At 43.2% G+C, this 19,131-nt stretch overlaps 1 protein-coding gene across 1 annotated transcript; it reads left to right on the top strand.

Moving 5' to 3' along the window:
• The first annotated feature begins 292 nt into the window (after window positions 1-292).
• Window positions 293-17,352, top strand: PSMG2 (proteasome assembly chaperone 2). The gene is made up of 7 exons (XM_079717922.1): window positions 293-389; window positions 1,852-2,023; window positions 4,733-4,791; window positions 12,487-12,605; window positions 13,453-13,626; window positions 16,085-16,205; window positions 17,052-17,352. Exons 1-7 carry the CDS (start codon window positions 333-335, stop codon window positions 17,142-17,144), a joined length of 795 nt encoding a protein of 264 aa, XP_079574048.1. The 5' UTR covers window positions 293-332; the 3' UTR covers window positions 17,145-17,352.
• Window positions 17,353-19,131: the final 1,779 nt, after the last annotated feature.

Here is a 19,131-nt window from a genome sequence, read left to right as displayed (position 1 = left end):
ACGGCGCCAACTGCTGTTTCCAAACGGCGGCCGGGCTGCCCCCGCGCCGCCTGTCAGTCATCTCGGCCGGCGCCCCCCGCTCGGCCCCGCCCGCCGCCTCCGCGCGGTGCCCGCCGGCTCCCCGCGGCGCCGCCCCTGCCACCGCCCCTCCACGCAGGCCCTGCCGCGCGCCGCCTCGGCAGGCGGTGGCACGGGCACCTCAGGACCCCCCGCCGGGGGCCTCGAAGGACCCCCCCCCCCCCCAACCGCGCCGAAGGCCTCGTAGGACCCCGCGCGCCGCCCGCCCGCACTTCCGGCCGCAGGCTCTTCCCGCTGTAGCAGCCGGCTAGACCATGTTCGTCCCTTGCGGGGACTCGGTCCCCGACCTCGCGGGGTGCACGCTCCTGATGGTGAGTCCGGCCCCGGGGGAGGGGGCGGGGTGGGGTCCGAGCGGCGGTCCCCGGACGCGCGCGGGTCTACGGCCCCGAGTCCTGGTGGCTGAGAGTGGAACGTGCTGGGGAGTGACCTGTGCTCAGCTGGTGTCGTGCGGGCCATTCGCTTTACATTTCATCCTGGAAAACCTTTTCTCAGCTAGTTCTGGAGTCAGGTTCAAGCTAGCGAATCGTTGTCATTAGCCAGGAAACTACAGACGGGTTGCTAAAGACTTTTGCTCACTCAGTGAGCGTTCTGTGGTGTCAAAATGTGACAAAAAGACTAGATTCTTGTCTTCAAGGAGTTTGCAGTTTAGTTGGAAACACATGTATATAAATAAGGTTAGAACGTTGAAAAAGGTACAGAAAGGCCCTAGGATTTATTGGGAGGGGGAGGGACACAAGGACCTCTTAAGAAAAGCTTCATGTTTGGAATTTAAAAAACAGACAGACAGACAAACAAAAACTTATAGATACAGAGAACAGATTGGTGCTTGCCAGCAGGGGTGGATAAAATGGGAGAAGGGGGTCAAAAGTACAAATCTCTAGTCAAAAATAGGTCCCGGGATGTAACTCGAAGCATGATGACTATAGTCAATACTGTATTGTACATTTGAAAGTTGTTAACAGAGTAGATCTTAAAAAGTTCTCATCACAAGAAAAAAAGCTTTTTCTGACTGTGTGGTGTTGGTTGCTAACTAGACCTGTTGAGGTGATCATATTGCAGTATGTACAGATGTCGAATCACAATGTTGTACAACTGAAATTAATATAATGTTACATGTCAATTATATTTTAGTTTTTTAAAAGGATGATGGTAATAGAAAAGTTACTTTTTGATCATTTTCATCATAATAGTGCACACAAGAAATATTAATGGGGACTTCCCTGGTGGTCCAGTGGTTAGGACTTCTCCCTTCCACTGCAGGGGGCACGGGTTTGATCCCTGGTCCAGGAACTAAGATCTCGCATGCTGCGTGGCCAAAAAAGAAATAAAATGTCAATAAATGCTTAAATTAGCATGTGATAGTGTACTGAGGAAGGAAATTTGACTTCCTTTCAAAGTATCTCCCTGAAAAATATTTATTAATCACAAAAGAGAAGTGTTTTTGCAGGAGATACCTGGCAAAAGAAAAAGAAAAAGAAAAATGTCACAGAGAAAGTAATGTCCAAAAGATACTAGTGGTACCCTTGACAGTGGAGTGGTGAAGAGGGAAGCCATGTTAGGTTGAAGAAATGGAAGATTCATTCCATTGGGGTATTCAGTAAGTGTTCAATCAGTAGTCTGAAAGGTGGAGCTAATGAAAGGGTCAGAATCCAGCTGTGATTCACCTGAGCGTAAGCATGCAGTACCAGTGCTGTGATTGTTGTCTTCTGACTAAACTTTTTAAAGTGCTGCTAATTTGGTTGACTCAATGAATATATTATTTTACTGTTTCAGCCAGCAGTATCTGTTGGAAATGTTGGCCAGCTTGCAATAGATCTGATTATTTCTACACTGAATATGTGTAAGATTGGTTACTTCTATACCGATTGTCTTGTGCCGATGGTTGGAAACAATCCATATGCAACTGCAGAAGAAAATTCAACAGAACTCAGTATAAATGCTGAAGGTGTGTTATATTCTCCTACAAGGTAGAGTTGTTTTAAATCAGAACCAGACCCTCCCAGTATGTCCTGCAGCACCTGGCACCGGCTCTGTGCAGAGTTCAGGACACTGTGTTCTCCTCTCCTGCATACACCCTGGTTTAGGCCTTAGCCTTTCCTAAATGGCAGCTCCCTTGAGAGATGTGGTTGTATTTGTATCCTTGGATGGAATTTGAGATACCTATTTGTTTAACGTGGGGTTTTTCCCCTTTTATCCTCAGTTTTATTTTCTCTCCTTACTGGCATGGGTAAGCATCACTAATACCAGGGAGAGAGAATTCCACTGGGCTCAGTCCCATATGTTTAATATACGCTACCTCACACAGGCCTTTGCCATCCTGTCACGTTGTAGAATCTGTCGTAACACTGATGAGGCTCAGAGAGGCGGAGTTTCCTAACACTGCAGTAGGTGTGGGCTCTTCCCGCGCCGTACGTCTCCACAGTTCCTCGTTGGACTGTCAAGCTGGGTTAGTTGGGGCACACAGTTTACAGCCCCCGACCACTGTGTTCATGATGAGACTGCCCCTCGGGAGGAGAGGAAAACAAAGGAGCCTCCAGTTACCTCGCGTGACGGGCAGCTGCTGCCTTGGCCTCTCAGTCTTCGGTTTACCAGTTTAAGGTAGAAGCCAGAGGTGACAGAGGAGCATGAAAGACCGTAGGTGGACCTAGAAACAAGTGAGGAAGCATTTTGGGTTTTGTCAGTCTTACTAACCATGTCATTAGCTTGCAATAATGAAATACACCTTAGAAAGATGGTTTTGTTAACACTAGATAATTTCAATTATTGCCTTGAAGGACAAAGGACTATAAATGGTAGAACTAGAATTTTTATATTTAGACTAATGGTAACAACTGTCATTTGTTGAGTATCTCCTCTGAGCTGAACACTGTGCACTTACATGTGTTAATTCACTTAATGCTCACAACTACTCCATGGGTGGTTTTATAGATCAGGCAACCAGTGCACAGAGAAGTTATGGTCCCATGATTAATCGAGGCAGCCTGACCCAGAGACCTGCCTCCCCGTCACCTGCTAATGCACCTTCGCTCCAGCGGAAGACCCACTGGCTTTTTCCTCTGACACAAACTGGCAGCAGGTCCATTGGAGACAGTTCTTTAATCCACTTTTTTATTTTTTAAGATGAGGTGTCTTTTTGAAATAAATTATAGACATCACAACATTCCACCCCCAAATATGTAAGTATGCACCTCTTATAGTACATTTTTTTACATAGCTAAAACACCATTGCATTTAACAAAATTAGCAATATCTTCCTATACCCTATCCATATTCAGAGAGGCCCAGTTTACCCAAAACTGTCCTTTAAAGTTAGTTTGCCCAGACCAGGCCATAGTACTTCTGATTATCGTGCCTTTGAAATCTCTTACCCTACATAATCTCTTTCCCTTTGCAAAACTGATTTACTGAAGGAAAAAACTGGACACATTGTCGTGTAGAATGTCCCACCTTCTACGTTTGTCTGATTGCTTCCTGTGGTGTCATTTGCCATGTTCTTCTAGTTTCTGTATTTTCTGGAACTGGAGTTAGGAATAAAGGCTTGATTATTTAAAAGCTAAATAGTTTTGGCCAGAATACGTGAAAGGCAATGTTACATCACCTGACAAGAAAAAGGATCTGGAAAACAGGGCCTTAACAACAAAAAAAGACCTTCGTGATACACTGGTGGAGAACACAAGTGTTGCTGTTGTAGAAAGTGGTACATCTTATATTTTAAAGCTCAGCCTGCCCTTTTCCCTAATTCCTAGGCCTCCTGCTCTAGCCTCCTTTGCCCCACACATACCTGGTGGTCAGCAGACTCACTGATGCAGCACAGCCCCAGCCACCCCACGTGCACCAGTCCAACGAGACAACCCCTAAAAGACCTGTATAACAGGAGAGACGTGATCCATCAAAGGCTGTGCCCAAGTCTAAGGTTATTTGTAATCTTTTTACAGTAACTGAAAGCTTACCCCTTGGCACAGTGGCCTAATCACATGTCCTCAGGTACTCTGTATTTTGTCCTTGGGTCATCTTGGAGCTTCTCATTCTTGGAGGTGAAGTTGGGCAGGACCTCTTAAGCATCAGTAAAGTGGGCCCCTTGTAGAATCTGATGAAAATTGTGGATCCTTTTTGCAGAAAAAATTCACACACGTCGACTCACGTAAATTTTTGCATGTTATTTCAGGTCTTTCAAAAACTCCTAAAGAACACATGTACCTATTGCAGGTATTTTATTACACAGCTAACATTCGCCGCATTTTATTCTTCCTTCTTCTAATCCCAATGACTGTTGCTGTTCTCTAGAGAAAAGAGGAAAGAATATCAGAAACCAAAAACAGTCTTAAGAATGATGTCATTTGTCACAGTGCTAGAAATTTCCAGGGGAATACTTCTCTGGTTTTACAGTCAAAGAAGAGAAATAATTTTTGATAATTTTCTTACAGTTAACTTTTCAGCACTGAATGTATTCTGTAGGATAAAGCCCACAGGTGAATTCTGAGGTATTAAAGTGTTTTGTTTTAACTAAATGATATAGTGCATATGTTCTATATTTTAACTATTGAAAACATTTAGATACAGAAGTTCTCCTAGTTCAGCTTTTTATCATTATAACTTCACTTGTATGACTCCTTCAATTTAACTATCATTTGGTTTCATTTTCTTGGACTTGCAGTGTATGCATCGCCTTCAAAGAAACTAGTGGCTCTTCAGTTAAGATCCATTTTTATTAAGGTTAGTATGTTATTTTTGCCTTCTTAAGTTTATTAAGGTGCAATATAGTGAGAAAATACTGAGTCATTATCATTAAGACTCAAAAATCATTTCTTTGTTTATGTTTATACCGTTAAGCAAGGTCTGATTCTATAGAGAAATACTCAAAATTTTGGAGTTGTTAGTATTATTTCATGAATATATTGAAAGGAATTGGGACATATAGCTTGGGTCTTATATGTTCCCGATTCAGGTAGCATTGGTGAAAAACTTTAAGCATATAAATATTACAGGTTTATTCTATTTGAGTTACATTTCAAACCAGTGGCATCTACATAAAAATTATATATATATGAAAATATTTTCTGAATCCAACTTCTTTCATCTTCCGCTGCCACCACTCCAGTCCAGCCACCCCCTCCCTCATGCCCTGATTCTGCTTCTGCACCACCCGCCCCGCAGACAGCTCCACCCATGATCCTTTAAATCTCAATCAAAACGTGTCACTTCTGCCTTCCAAACCCACCAGTAGCTTCCCATCTCAAAGCGAGTTCACAGCCCTCACCACGGCCTGACAGGCCCTACATCTCTGACGTGGCAGCCACTAGACACATGTAGCTGTTTAAATTTTGACTCATTCATTAGAAGTAAGTAAAATTAAAAATTCAGTTCCTCTGTCCTAGTAGCCACATTGCAAGTTCTCCACAGCCATGCGTGGCGAGCAGCTGCCGTAAAGAGCATTTGGTTACCATGGAGTGTCTACGGGGCAGCTCTGTCCCTGGCCCCACGTCCAGCTGTCCTGCGTACCTGTCCCCTGTTCCCCCTCTTGCTTGCCCTGCTCCAGCCACACTGGCCACCCTGTGCTGTTCAAACACATTAAGCTCATCCTGTCTGTCTTCACAGTAGTTTCTCTGCCTGGACCACTTTCCACTGGACACCTGAATGGCTCACTTCCTTTAGTCTTTGCTTAACTGTCCCTCATCAGAAAGGCCTCCCCCCAGCACCCTTTCTCTCATCTTATCCTGAGCTAGTTTTCTTCATGACTCCTCAATTGCCACCTGATAGAAAGGAAGTTCCCTGAGAAAAGTGACAAGGTGTCATTCACTCCTGTATCCTCAGCTTCTAGACAGAGCCTTGGTGTAGAGTGGATTGAGGTACCACCTGTTCAGGGGGGCAGAAAGGTCTCCCCTTCCTGGGGGCCCCTCCACACACCCCCACAGTCACCATGTTGTAGGAGCGGGATCTCACGGGTGCACTTCTTCACGTCTGGCCTCCTTTACTCCACATTCTGTCTGCGAGGTGCTTCCACATTGTTGCAGGTAGAGGTAGTTACTTCCTTCTCACCTCTGTGCATGAATCTGTTGTGTAAATAAACCATGATTTACCCATACTGTTGATGGAGCACTTGATTTTTTTCCAGTTTGAGGCTATCATGAATGGAGCTATGGTTATTTTAATATTTATCACTCTTTCCTTAGTTAACAATATTACACACAAAGTTTGGCAGTGACAGTTGCTAGCATTTTTGCATTGTGCCACGTGGCTTTTTTGTTCTCTTCCTAATATCAGTGTAAGTTCAAGTAAGATGGACAGTTCAGACACTTCGAAACGAAATTAAAAAAAAATTTTTTTTTCATTTATTGGCTGTGTTGGGTCTTCGTTGCTGCATGTGGGCTTTCTCTAGTTGTGGTGAGCAGGGGCTACTCTTGGTTGCGGTGCGCAGGCTTTGGACGGGGGCTGCTCGGCTTCTCATTGCAGTGGCTTCTCTTGTTGCAGAGCACGGGCTCTAGGCGCATGGACTTTGGTAGTTGTGGCACGCAGGCTCAGTAGTTGTGGCTTGCGGACTCTAGAGTACAGGCTCAGTAGTTGTGGCACACGGGCTTAGTTGCTCCACGGCATGTGGGATCTTCCCGGACCAGGGCTCGAACCTGTGTCCCCTGCATTGGCAGGCAGATTCTTAACCACTGCACCACCAGGGAAGTCCCTGAAATTGTTGATAGATGTAAATAAAGAGTGATTTCAAAGTAGCAAACATTTTTTGAGCATAGATTCTTTGCACCAATAATACTCTAAATACTTCAAGCATGTTGCTCTACTCAGTGCTCACAACAATCCTAGGAGGCAGATGCTAATTATCTTCATTTTACAAGTGAGAAATCAGAACAACAGAAGCTCAGGCAGCTTGCTCAAGCCGTGTGGTCCATGGGTAGAGCCAGCATTCTAGACCCGGCAGCCTGGCTCTGGAGCTGGCCTCTCTTAACCAAGACATGAACTGCCCTTCTGTTTTTAAAAGGTAGCCATTTCTTACCTGCATTTAAAATTTTATTGAATAATTATTTTATTAACAGTCTCTGAAAAGAGTTTCCATAAAGTGGGGTTTCCCCCCAAATTTTATGATCCAGATCCCAGATCAGTCACCTGTTCACATCTTGCCACACCTGCTTGATTCTCTTTGCGCAAGTACACGCAGTTTCCTCCTGCCAAACAGTCCAAAAGGAGGCTGCTGACATCATGTTGCTCACTCCATACAAGAAGGAGACTCTCCTTCACACACAACCTCACAACCACACACTGCCACACACCTAGAAAGTCAGCATTCAGTGAATTATTAAGTACTAGCATTCGGCATATTCAAATTCCCCAGTTGTTCCCCAGATATCCTTCAATTCTGGATCCAGGCAAGGTTTGTGTGTTGCCTTAGGCTGTTACATCTTTTCACTTGGTGTTCAATGTAGCGCTGCCCTCCTCTTTCTGTGATTCACAATATTGACTCCTCTGAGGGACCCAGGCCAGATATTCAGCCTTCTGGATTCACCTAACTGTTTCTTTCTGATCAGATTTGGGGCAGAAATTTCTGGCAAGAACGTCTCATAGATAACCATGTGGTGGTTTTTGAGTAACAATAGATCACTGAAGTACAGAACTGGGAAATTGAAATATAGATTCCTCACACTTAGCTTATCTCTAGTTGTAAAGATAAAATAAATAGTCATTGTGGGGTGCCTTCAAGATGGTGGAGGAGTAAGATGTAGTGATCACCTTCCTCCCCACAAATACATCAAAACTACATCACTACATCTACATGTGGAACAACTCCTACAGAACACCTACTGAACACTGGCAGAAGACCTCAGACTTCCCAAAAGGCAAGAAACTCCCCCATGTACCTGGGTAGGGCAAAAGAAAAAAGGAAAAACAGAGACAAAAGAATAGGGGTGGGACCTGCACCTCTGGGAGGGAGCTGTGAAGGAGGAAAAGTTTCCACACACTAGGCAGCCCCTTCACTGGCGGAGACGGGGGCTGGCTGGGGGGAAGCTTTGGAGCCACAGAGGAGAGCGCAGCAACAGGGGTGCAGAGGGCAAAGTGGAGAGGTTCCCGCACTGAGGATCGGTGCCGACCAGCACTCACCAGCCTGAGAGGCTTGTCTGCTCACCCGCTGGGGTGCATGGGGGCTGGGAGCTAAGGCTTGGGCATCGGAGGTCAGATCCCAGGGAGAGGACTGGGGTTGGCTGCGTGAAGACAGCCTGAAGGGGGCTAGTGTGCCACAGCTAACAGGGAGGGAGTCCGGGGAAAACTCTGGACCTGCCTAAGATGCAAGAGACCATGGTTTTGGGATGCGCAAGGAGAGGGGATTCAGAGCACCACCTAAACAACCTCCAGAGATGGGCGTGAGCCGCGGCTATCAGTGCAGACCCCAGAGACGGGCATGAGATGCTAAGGCTACTGCTGCAGCCACCAAGAAGCCTGTGTGCAAGCACAGGTCACTCTACACACCTCCCCTCCCGGGAGCCTGTGCGACCCACCACTGCCAGGGTCTTGTGATCCAGGGACAGCTTCCCCAGGAGAACACATGGCATGCCTCAGGCTGCTGCAACATCACGCCAGCCTCTGCCACCACAGGCTCGCCCCACATTCCGTACCCCTCCCTCCCCCCGGCTTGAGTGAGCCAGAGCCCCCTAAGCAGCCACTTCTTTAACCCTGTCCTGTCTGGGTGGGGAAGAGATGCCCTCACGCGACCTACACACAGAAGCAGGGTCAAATCCAAAGCTGAACCCCAGGAGCTGTGTGAACAAAGAAGAGAAAGAGAAATCTCTCCCAGCAGCCTCAGGAGCAGCGGGTTAAATCTCCACAATCAACTTGATGTACCCTGCATCTCTGGAATACCTGAATAGACAACGAATCATCCCAAAATTGAAGCAGTGGACTTTGGTAGCAACTGTAGGCTTGGGGTTTGCTTTCTGCATCTAATTTGTTTCTGGTTTTATGTTTATCTTAGTTTAGTATTTAGAGCTTATTATCATTGGTAGATTTGTTTATTGATTTGGTTGCTCTCTTTTTTTATTTTTATATATATATATTTTTTTTTTTTTTCCTTTTTCTCTTTTTCTGAGTGTGGATGTGTATGCTTCTTTGTGTGGTTTTGTCTGTATAGCTTTGCTTTTGCCATTTGTCCTAGGGTTCTGACTGAGCATTTTTTGGTTTTGGGGGTTTTTTTTAGTATAGTTTTTAGTGCATGTTATCATTGGTGGATTTGTTTTTTGGTTCGGTTGCTCATGAGAGATTACTACAGGCACCTATATGCCAATAAAAGGGACAACCTGGAAGAAATGGACAAATTCTTAGAAAAGCACAACCTTCCGAGACTGAACCAGGAAGAAATAGAAAATATAAACAGACCAATTACAAGCACTGAAATTGAAACTGTGATTAAAAATATTCCAACAAACAAAAGCCCAGGACCAGATGGCTTCACATGCGAATTCTATCAAACATTTAGAGAAGAGCTAACACCTATCCTTCGCAAACTCTTCCAAAATATAGCAGAGAGAGGAACACTCCCAAACTCATTCTACGAGGCCACCATCACCCTGATACCAAAACCAGACAAAGATGCCACAAAAAAAGAAAGCTACAGGCCAATATCACTGATGAACATAGATGCAAAAGTCCTGAACAAAATACTAGCAAACAGAATCCAACAGCACATTAAAAGGATCATACACCATGATCAAGTGGGGTTTATCCCAGGAATGCAAGTATTCTTCAATATATGCAAATCAATCAATGTGATAAACCATGTTAACAATTTGAAGGAGAAAAACCATATAATCATCTCATTAGATGCAGAAACGGTTTCAACAAAATTCAACACCCATTTATGATAAAAATCCTCCAGAAAGTAGGCATAGAGGGAACTTACCTCAACATAATAAAGGCCATATATGACAAACCCACAGCCAACATCATTCTCAGTGGTGAAAACTGAAACCATTTCCACTAAGATCAGGAACAAGACAAGGCTGCCCACTCTCACCACTCTTATTCAACCTAGTTTTGGAAGTTTTAGCCACAGCAATCAGAGAAGAAAAGGAAATAAAAGGAATCCAAATTGGAAAAGAAGAAGTAAAGCTGTCACTGTTTGCAGATGACATGATACTATACATAGAGAATCCTAAAGATGCTACCAGAAAACTCCTAGAGCTAATCAATGAATTTGGTAAAGTGGCAGGATACAAAATTAATGCACAGAAATCTCTGGCATTCCTATATACTAATGGTGAAAAATCTGAAAGTGAAATCAAGGAAACACTCCCATTTACCATTGCAACAAAAAGAATAAAATTTCTAGGAATAAACCTACCTAAGGAGACAAAAGACCTGTATGCAGAAAATTATAAGACACTGATGAAAGAAATTAAAGATGATACAAATAGATGGAGAGATATACCATGCTCCTGGATTGGAAGAATCAATATTGTGAAAATGACTCTACTACCCAAAGCAATCTACAGATTCAATGCAATCCCTATCAAGCTACCGCTGGCATTTTTCACAGAACTAGAAAAAATTTCAAAGTTTGTTTGGAAAAACAAAAGACCCCGAATAGCCAAAGCAATCTTGAGAAAGAAAAATGGAGCTGGAGGAATCAGGCTCCCTGACTTCAGACTATACTAGAAAGCTACAGTAATCAAGACAGTATGGTACTGGCACAAAAACAGAAATATAGATCAATGGAACAGGATAGAGAGCCCAGAGCTAAACCCACGCACCTATGGTCACCTTATCTTTGATAAAGGAGGCAAGAATATACCGTGAACAGCCTCTTCAGTAAGTGGTGCTGGGAAAACTGGACAGCTACATGTAAAAGAAGGAAATTAGCACATTCCCTAACACCATACACAAAAGTAAACTCAAAATGGATTAAAGACCTAAATATAAGGCCAGACACTATAAAACTCTTAGAGGAAAACATAGGCAGAGGAAAACATAGGCAGAACACTCCATGACATAAATCACAACAAGATCCTTTTTGACCCACCTCCTGGAGAAATGGAAATAAAAACAAAAATAAACAAATGGGACCTAATGAAAGTTAAAAGCTTTTGCATGGCAAAGGAAACCATAAGATGAAAAGACAACTCTCAGAATGGGAGAAAATATTTGCAAATGAAGCAACTGACAAAGGATTAATCTCCAAAATATACAAGCAGCTCATGCAGCTCAATATAAAAAAAAAATCCAAAAATGGGCAAAAGACCGAAATAGACATTTCTCCAAAGAAGATATACAGATTGCCAACAAACACATGAAAGGATGCTCAACATCACTAATCATTTAGAGAAATGCAAATCAAAACTACAATGAGATATCACCTCACACCGGTCAGAATGGCCATCATCAAAAAATCTACAAACAACAAATGCTGGAGAGGGTGTGGAGAAAAGGGAACCCTCTTGCACTGTTGGTGGGAATGTAAATTGATACAGCCGCTATGGAGAACAGCATGGAGGTTCCTTAAAAAACTAAAAATAGAACTACCATACCACCCAGCAATCCCACTATATATATATATGTATATACACACACACACACACCCTGAGAAAACCATAATTCAAAAGAGTCATGTGCCACAATGTTCATTGCAGCTCTGTTTTCAATAGCCAGGACTTGGAAGCAACCTAATCCATCGACAGATGAATGGATAAAGAAGATGTTGCACATATATACAATGGAATATTACTCGGCCATAAAAAGAAAATTGAGTCATTTGTAGAGACGTGGATGGACCTAGAGTCTGTCATACAGAGTGGAGTAAGTCAGAAAGAGAAAAACAAATACCATATGCTAACACATACATAGAATCTAAAAAAACAAAAAAAAATGGTCACGAAGAACCTAGGGGCAAGACGGGAATAAAGACGAAGACCTACTTGAGAATGGACTTGAGGATACAGGGAGGGGGAAGGGTAAGCTGGGACAAAGAGAGTGGCATGGACATATATACACTACCAAATGGAAAGTAGATAACTAGTGGGAAGCAGCCGCATAGCACAGGGAGATCAGCTTTGTGCTTTGTGACCACCCTGAGGGGTGGGATAGGGAGTGTGGGAGGGAGACACGAGGGAAGAGATATGGGGATGTATGTATATGTATAACTGATACACTTTGTTATAAAGCAGAAACTGACGCACCATTGTAAAGCAATTCTACTCCAATAAAGATATTAAAAAATAAAAATAAAAAAACAGTCATTGCTCCTCATCTTTCACCTTCAGTCTAAGGACAGTAAGTGGATCTAAAAATAATTATAATTTTAATATATATAAACTATATATCATCACATAACGTGGGTGAAATACTATATAGACTACTCTTATTATGACTCTAGGATCTAACTTTTCTATTTTTGTTTTATTCTTTCAATGGTATACAAAGTATAAATCAAAGTCATTCTGTGAGAAACTGCTTTCCTGGGTGAAAAGCAGCAACTGTGCCAAAGTTGTTGTTCTTTCAAGCAGCCACTCGTATCACTGTAATGACCTCCAGCTCCGCAGGTATGTCTGTGTCTTTGGAAAAGTATTTTGCTATGATTTATACAGTTATTAGGACGATTTCTCTATTAAAAGGTTAAAATAAAATTTTAAAGCCATGTATATCCTTTCCTGTCCTCCCTGGAATTTAGAAAGAAGGAGGTAAAAAACATGAGTTAGGAGGAGTAGAGGTGGGGGGCCCTTGACGTTCCCAGGGCTGCGGCACTGGGATCCTAGGGTAAAGGCGGGAATGGTTCTGGAGCTGTGCTCTGCTGTGTGGTATCACGTGCCTAGCAGTGCCACAAACCTCAGCTGATGAAGGGAAAGGAGAAAGGGTACCTGATGTTTATTGGTTGATTGCTTTTCAAAGACTGGATCTGTTTATTTTCATATATTCAACCATTTGTATTTGCAGAACTCCAGTTGCCTTTAAGTATAGCTCCCAGGCATGTCAGATTGAGTTCTTAAATAGAAGACGAAGTATCCAAGACTTAGAAATCTAAACTAGTTTATTGCATTATCATTTCTTCACCTGTAAAATTCTGATGAAGAAATTATTAGCCAAGAGTAACCTTTCAAGACTAGACTTAGTTTCTGGGACTCTCACAGTGGGCCTGGTGGGAGCGTGGCTGTGGACATCTTCACGCTGGCCTGGCCTTGGGTTAAGTTTTCCTGTCTACGCTCTCCCCTAAATTTGTAAATAGCAAGTCAGAGCAATATTTTTACATGTTGCTCTTCCATAGACTGCTGAAACGTGTGTTTTGCTTTGTGCAGCAGAATATATGGAGGACAAGATAATTTTTGCTAAAACTGTTAATTGTCTTAATGTACGTATTTGTGAGTTTTTAGTTAATTATATGATTGTTTCCAGTACTCCCTTCAGGTACCTACTTACACCTTCCATGCAAAAAAGTGTTCAGAATAAAATACAGAGCCTTAACTGGGAAGAAATGGAAAAAAGCCCATGCATTCCTGAAATAGACGATTCTGAGTTTTGCGTCCGTATTCCTGGAGGAGGTATCACAAAAACACTCTATGACGAAGGGTGAGCTTACCTGTGTATTTGCTGCCCATCTTATCTGAAAATGAAAGTAAGATAACTGGGATAGTGTTTGGAGTACTTACTGGAACTCTGAAGATGTCTTCATTAAATAGGTACCGTGTTACATTCAGGGGAAAGATTGAAATGTGGTTATAGAATTGGTTCCTGAAAAGCCATATTTAATGCTTTATTATGTGTGTCATGTTAGGGGTCCTAATACATATTCTGTGCAACCTCTGCAGTCCTCTTTGCAGTGGTGGTGGTGGTGAGATGTACATAACATTAAATTAACCATTTTTAAGTATACAATTAAGTGACATTCAGTACATTCATTGTTGTGTACCCATCACCACCATCCACTTTCAGAACTTTGTCATCGTTCTAAATAGAAGATCTGTACTCATTAAATAACTCCTGTTTTATACCTGAAAATCTATGCTCTTATTAGAACCACCATTTCCTTCAACTTCTCTTTTTTTCCTAGTCTATCTTCCATTCGTGTTTTCACTTCTTTCCCTGTCTAGCTTATGCCCTTTAGTATAATATATTATTTCACCTCTTTTCTTACCACAGCCTAGAAGCCCTGGCCACCTGGTTATTCTCCACACCTGCCCTGCAAACCACCAGCTTTGAATCATTCTCTCGCTCCATTCAGGCCATATCACCCGTGGCCTGCACTTCTGTCAGACCATAGACTGTGGGGCTTAAACAACAGAAATGTATTTGCTCACAGCTCTGGAGGCTGGAGGTCAGGGTGCCGGCCTGGTCAGGTTCTGGGGAGGGCCCTCTTCCTGGCCTGCAGACAGCCACCTTCTGGCTGTGTCCTCACTCAGCAGAGAGAGAGCTTCTCTCCCTGTAAGGCCATGGTCCCATCAGATTAGGGCCCCCTCCTGTGACCTTTCACTGAATTTCCTCCTAAACCTCCTGCCCCCAGATACAGTTGCCTGTGGGTGAGGCTTCCACTTGTAGATTCTGGAGGGACACAGTCCAGGCCACAGCAGCTGCTGTCAGGGTCTCTTGATTGATCCCCTACTGCCTCATTCTGACCTGCCCTGACCACCTCAGCAGCGATGCTGGAATTAACTTTCTAAAATGCAAAACTGATCACAAGACTCCTTGAGTAAAAATCCATCAGCAGTTTTACTTGCCTTTTGCGGAATCTGGTTCATCCTCCGCAATGTGCCATCCAGAGCCCTCCAGGCCCCTCTGCCCTGGCCCCCTGGGTGCGCTCTGCACAGATGCTGGCCTCCTGGCCCTCACAGTGTCCCCAGAGCTGTCGCATTCTTCCTTGCTTTTGTTCCCTCTCCTTTTCTCCTCTTGTCTCCTTTGCAACAACCTGCCCGGTTTGCCAGAGTCAGCCCCACGTCGCTTCCTGTATGTCCTTGCTGGTCTCGCCCTTCTCCGTGGGGGAAGGGGGATCCTGCTGTCTTCGCGCTCCCCTGGCAGTCTGCCCCTTCAAACTGACTTCTTGCTTCTTTGCAAGTCAGTCTCCTATCTTTGCTTCTGACCGTGTCAGAGTAGCTGATAGCAGACTTGCCCTCCTGTCATAAACAATTGGAAACTGGACAACATTGATGAAACAACTGTTCATCAGACATTGGACACCATGCAGCACACAGCTGTGAAGCCTGGGAGAAAGCAGTAGAGTCCTGCTGTTGCCCCAGCTTCCTGCTGGACTGCAGCATGGGGTGGGGGGACCCAGGCAGAGTGCAGCCATCTTGCTAAGTCGAGGGGACTGGAGACCAGAGTTGGGGCGGCTGACACAGCTGGAGAGTATGAAGCAGAGAACCAGAGGGGGACAGCTGCTGGGGGAAGAGCCCTGGGGCCTTCCTGAGCCCTCCTCAACCCTGAGCTCACAAGTATAGGGTGAAACCGTTAGGGCAGAGAACAACCTCTGGGCAGCTGTTAACTTTGCCCACAAAGTTAGCAACACTAGACAAAATACTATGAAGGACACATTCCTCATAGAACATTTTGAAAATGTAGAATAGTCGAAAGAAACAATATTTTAAATACTCAGTTCTGTCACCCAGAAGAAACTACCACTACTAATTTCTTGGTCTGTTTTCTGTTTTGAATTAAATTCTGTTTTCTGTTTTGAATTAAATTCTGTTTTGAATTAAACATTTTGAATTAAATGTTTGTATCTGCAAGATACTACAACTCTACCATCTGTAGCTTTAAAATTCATGCTATTTACAGATATTTCTCACAAAATTGATGTTCTTTTAATTTTCCAGCACAAATCTTGGTGTGGGGCAGCAACATTCATGTGCCCAGGGTGGGTGTTACATGGTTCCTAGTTTTGTCCCTACAAATAGAAGATAGATAAGTGATCTTGTGATGTGGAATCTCCTTGCCTAAAACCTGGCAGATTATCTCAGCTATAAAAACAGGCACACTGGAACCATCATCTTGTATCAGTAGAAGAATATCTAATTATTCTTTTTAATTGTTGCAGCTGTTCTAAAGAAATCCCAATGGTGATTCTGCTGAAATTCGTTTCAGAAGGAGACAATATCCCAGATGCGTTAGGTCTTGTTGAATATCTTAATGAATGGCTTCAGATAATCAAACCATGTGTAAGTTTCACTAAAGCTTAAGTCTCTGATTTCTCTGGTTATGTATTCATAAACTTGCATTTTTTACATACTATATAAGTAGACCAAATAAGTGAAAGTTTATGTTAAATTTAGACATCTTTATATAAAATTTAAGTTAGCTGAACTTTTCAAAAGAAGACAGCTAAGCAACCTGTTGTTTGCAGTTGTTTCATTAAGGCTGATTTTCAAAAAAAAAAGGAAAATCTTAAGTACTTCGTTGTATTCATTCTTAGTGTGTTGCATTAATTATACCAGGCAGCTTTTTATAAGGATAAACAAGTCCTCTTTGGAATTCAGGTTTTTCTTTTTTTTTTTTTAAGCAAAAGGTATAGCTTTGTGAGCAATACTTTAGCTATTCAATATGCATTATAATTAAAATACTTTTCTCTATTATGAAATAAGAGCATGACACCTGGGGAAATCAGTTATCCTTTAGGCATAACAGAAGTAACCTAAGCCTACTTTACATGGTAGGTGACTGTCTTTTTAATTCATGCTTTTTTGAAGAACAAATTGATACAAATCACACAGCATTGATTTTTTTTTTTAACCACTATTTCTTTTGAATTTGATTTTGCTCCATGGACTCTATTTATAGCCTTTCTGGTTCGTATCTTTATGGTTTGGAAATTGAGGAGATTTTATCTTCAGCTGATATAAAGACACAGAAATGTATTACTTTGTTTTTTCCTTACAATAAATCACAGCTAGAAGTGTCAAAACCAAAAGGAACAACAACAACAAAGGGAGAGTTTTGTAATATGTGTTAAAAGGAGATTTAGTGATAAAGTTGAAGGATTACAATATTTTGTTCTTCAATTGCAGTGTGATGACCCCTCAGCATCTGCCTTGCCATGGAAAATGCCGAGTTCCTGGAGGTTACTCTTTGGCAGTGGTCTTCCCCCTGCGCTTTTCTGATCTGTTTTCAGTTTTATACCTTATGTCCCAAGACACACACTACCAACACACCTGTTAAAACAACTATATAAAAAGAATGTATTAGGAAATTTTTACTTTTCACAGAAAAATCGCAAAGAAAAATGGATTAACAAAAGGTTGTTTTTGCCATGCTTTTCATCATATACAACAAATGTAAATTTTGTGCAATAAAGTGTTTCCCAAGTAATTTTATCTGAATTTTTTTAACTCAGACTTCTATATTAGTTTCCTATGTCTGCTGTAACAAATTACCAGAAACTTAGTGGCTTAAGACAAAATAAATCTATTATCTTAGAACTCTGGAAGTCAGAATTCCAGAATAGGTCTTACTGGGCTAAGTCAAGGTGCTGGCAGGGCTGCGTTTTCTCTGGAGGGTCTTGGAAAGAATCCGTTTCCTACCCCTTTACAGCTTCTAGAAGCTGCAGCGTTCATTGGTTCATGGCTTCTTCCTCCATCCAGAATAACTTCCCGATCTCAAAAGAGTTTGAGTATAAGAGAAAAGGTTTTCATTTTTGAGTGCCTACTACATACGAGTCACTTTTTACCTGCTATTTTGTTGTGTTACATCTGTGCCTTGGCTTTCTCATCTGTAAAACGAGGGCTTATAATATTAAGGGGTACACCTTACTCCATAGCACTCAGTAAATGATTTATTTCTGATAAATTATTCTGGGTTCTACAGCCTGATGTGTTTCCCTTTGGGAAACTATTGTGGGGTCAGGATGTCAGCCAGATGATGGGGTAGAAAGTCCCAGCCCTTGACCCAACAGAGACACCACTTACAAATCAAAATACCTTTATGGGAAGCAGAAACTAGTTAAAGAGTTCCAGTTCCCCAGGCAAGTCCAGAGTTGAGAACAACTGCACTGAAAACAGAAGAGCGGTTTCACTTTACCCACAACTGTCCCTCCCTCAAGCCAACAGCTCAGCATGTTGGGAGAAAGTCACCAGCTCGAGGCTTCTGGGGGATGGAGGGGTAGGGAGAGGGGACTGCATCCAACGGGTTGGCTTTTTGCAGGGCCCCTGGAGTGGCTGGTTTCTGCCTTGACTGACTTGGAGCCCTGACGAAACTGGCAGAGTTTAGATGCTGGGGGCCACTGAAAGCAAAGACGGGGTTGGGGGGCGGCAGGAGTGGTGTGCTGCAGCCCCAGAGAGCCTGCAGTGCCACAGGCAGGCCAGCAACATCTCTACACAGTCCAAAGGCACCCAATTGGAGGGAAAGAGAAGAATAAAGTGTGGGTCCAACAGTCCAGCTTCTCAGAGGGCTGTTGAGGGACCAGTATCTGTCTCACCTGACTCAGGATGCTGATGGGGAGACAGCATACTTCGGATGCTTGGGGACTGCTGAGGACAAAGGGGAGAGTGGCACCTTGCTGCTGCAGCACTAGAGAACAAGCCTTGGACACCACAGGGAGCAAGAGATGACAAGCACCTGAAAAAGAAACCTGCAATTCTCTCTAACTGGGAAATCACATGCACAAGCCCAGAGAAATAACATCCTCCAAAAAGGATTTCTGAGGCCCCCAGACTCCCCAGCTAGCCCAACTGGTGAAGGTCTTCCCTGTAAGAAGACTGAGAGAGGTGGCTGTTTTATCAAATAACATAAAACTCAATAACAACCTCAAAATCATGAGGCACAAGAATAAACAGAAACATAGCTCAATCAAAAGAACAAAAGAAACCAATCTCCAGAAACCAATCCCAAGGAAACAGAAATCTATGAATTATATGACAAAGAATTCAAATTAATTGTCTTAAAGAAGCACAGTGATCTACAAGAGCACAGACAACCAAGTGGATTAAGAACAATGCATGGGGCTTCCCTGGTGGCGCAGTGGTTGAGAGTCCGCCTGCCGATGCAGGGGGACACGGGTTTGTGCCCCGGTCCGGGAAGATCCCACATGCCGCGGAGTGGCTAGGCCCGTGAGCCATGGCTGCTGAGCCTGCGCGTTCGGAGCCTGTGCTC

This window comes from Hyperoodon ampullatus, assembly GCF_949752795.1.
Source record: "Hyperoodon ampullatus genome assembly, chromosome: 13".
In the NCBI taxonomy this organism is placed as follows: Eukaryota; Metazoa; Chordata; class Mammalia; order Artiodactyla; family Ziphiidae; genus Hyperoodon; species Hyperoodon ampullatus.
The sequence above is the reverse complement of the archived record's forward strand: the minus strand, read 5'-3'. Positions and strand labels throughout refer to the sequence as shown.

Bases quoted from the DNA above. Each gene is read 5' to 3' on its own strand.
- PSMG2 (XM_079717922.1), top strand. From the start codon at position 333: ATGTTCGTCCCTTGCGGGGACTCGGTCCCCGACCTCGCGGGGTGCACG. The intron at 12,606-13,452 runs GTATGTCTGTGT...GATTGTTTCCAG, and splicing joins AATGACCTCCAGCTCCGCAG to TACTCCCTTCAGGTACCTAC. The intron at 13,627-16,084 runs GTGAGCTTACCT...TAATTGTTGCAG, and splicing joins AAAACACTCTATGACGAAGG to CTGTTCTAAAGAAATCCCAA.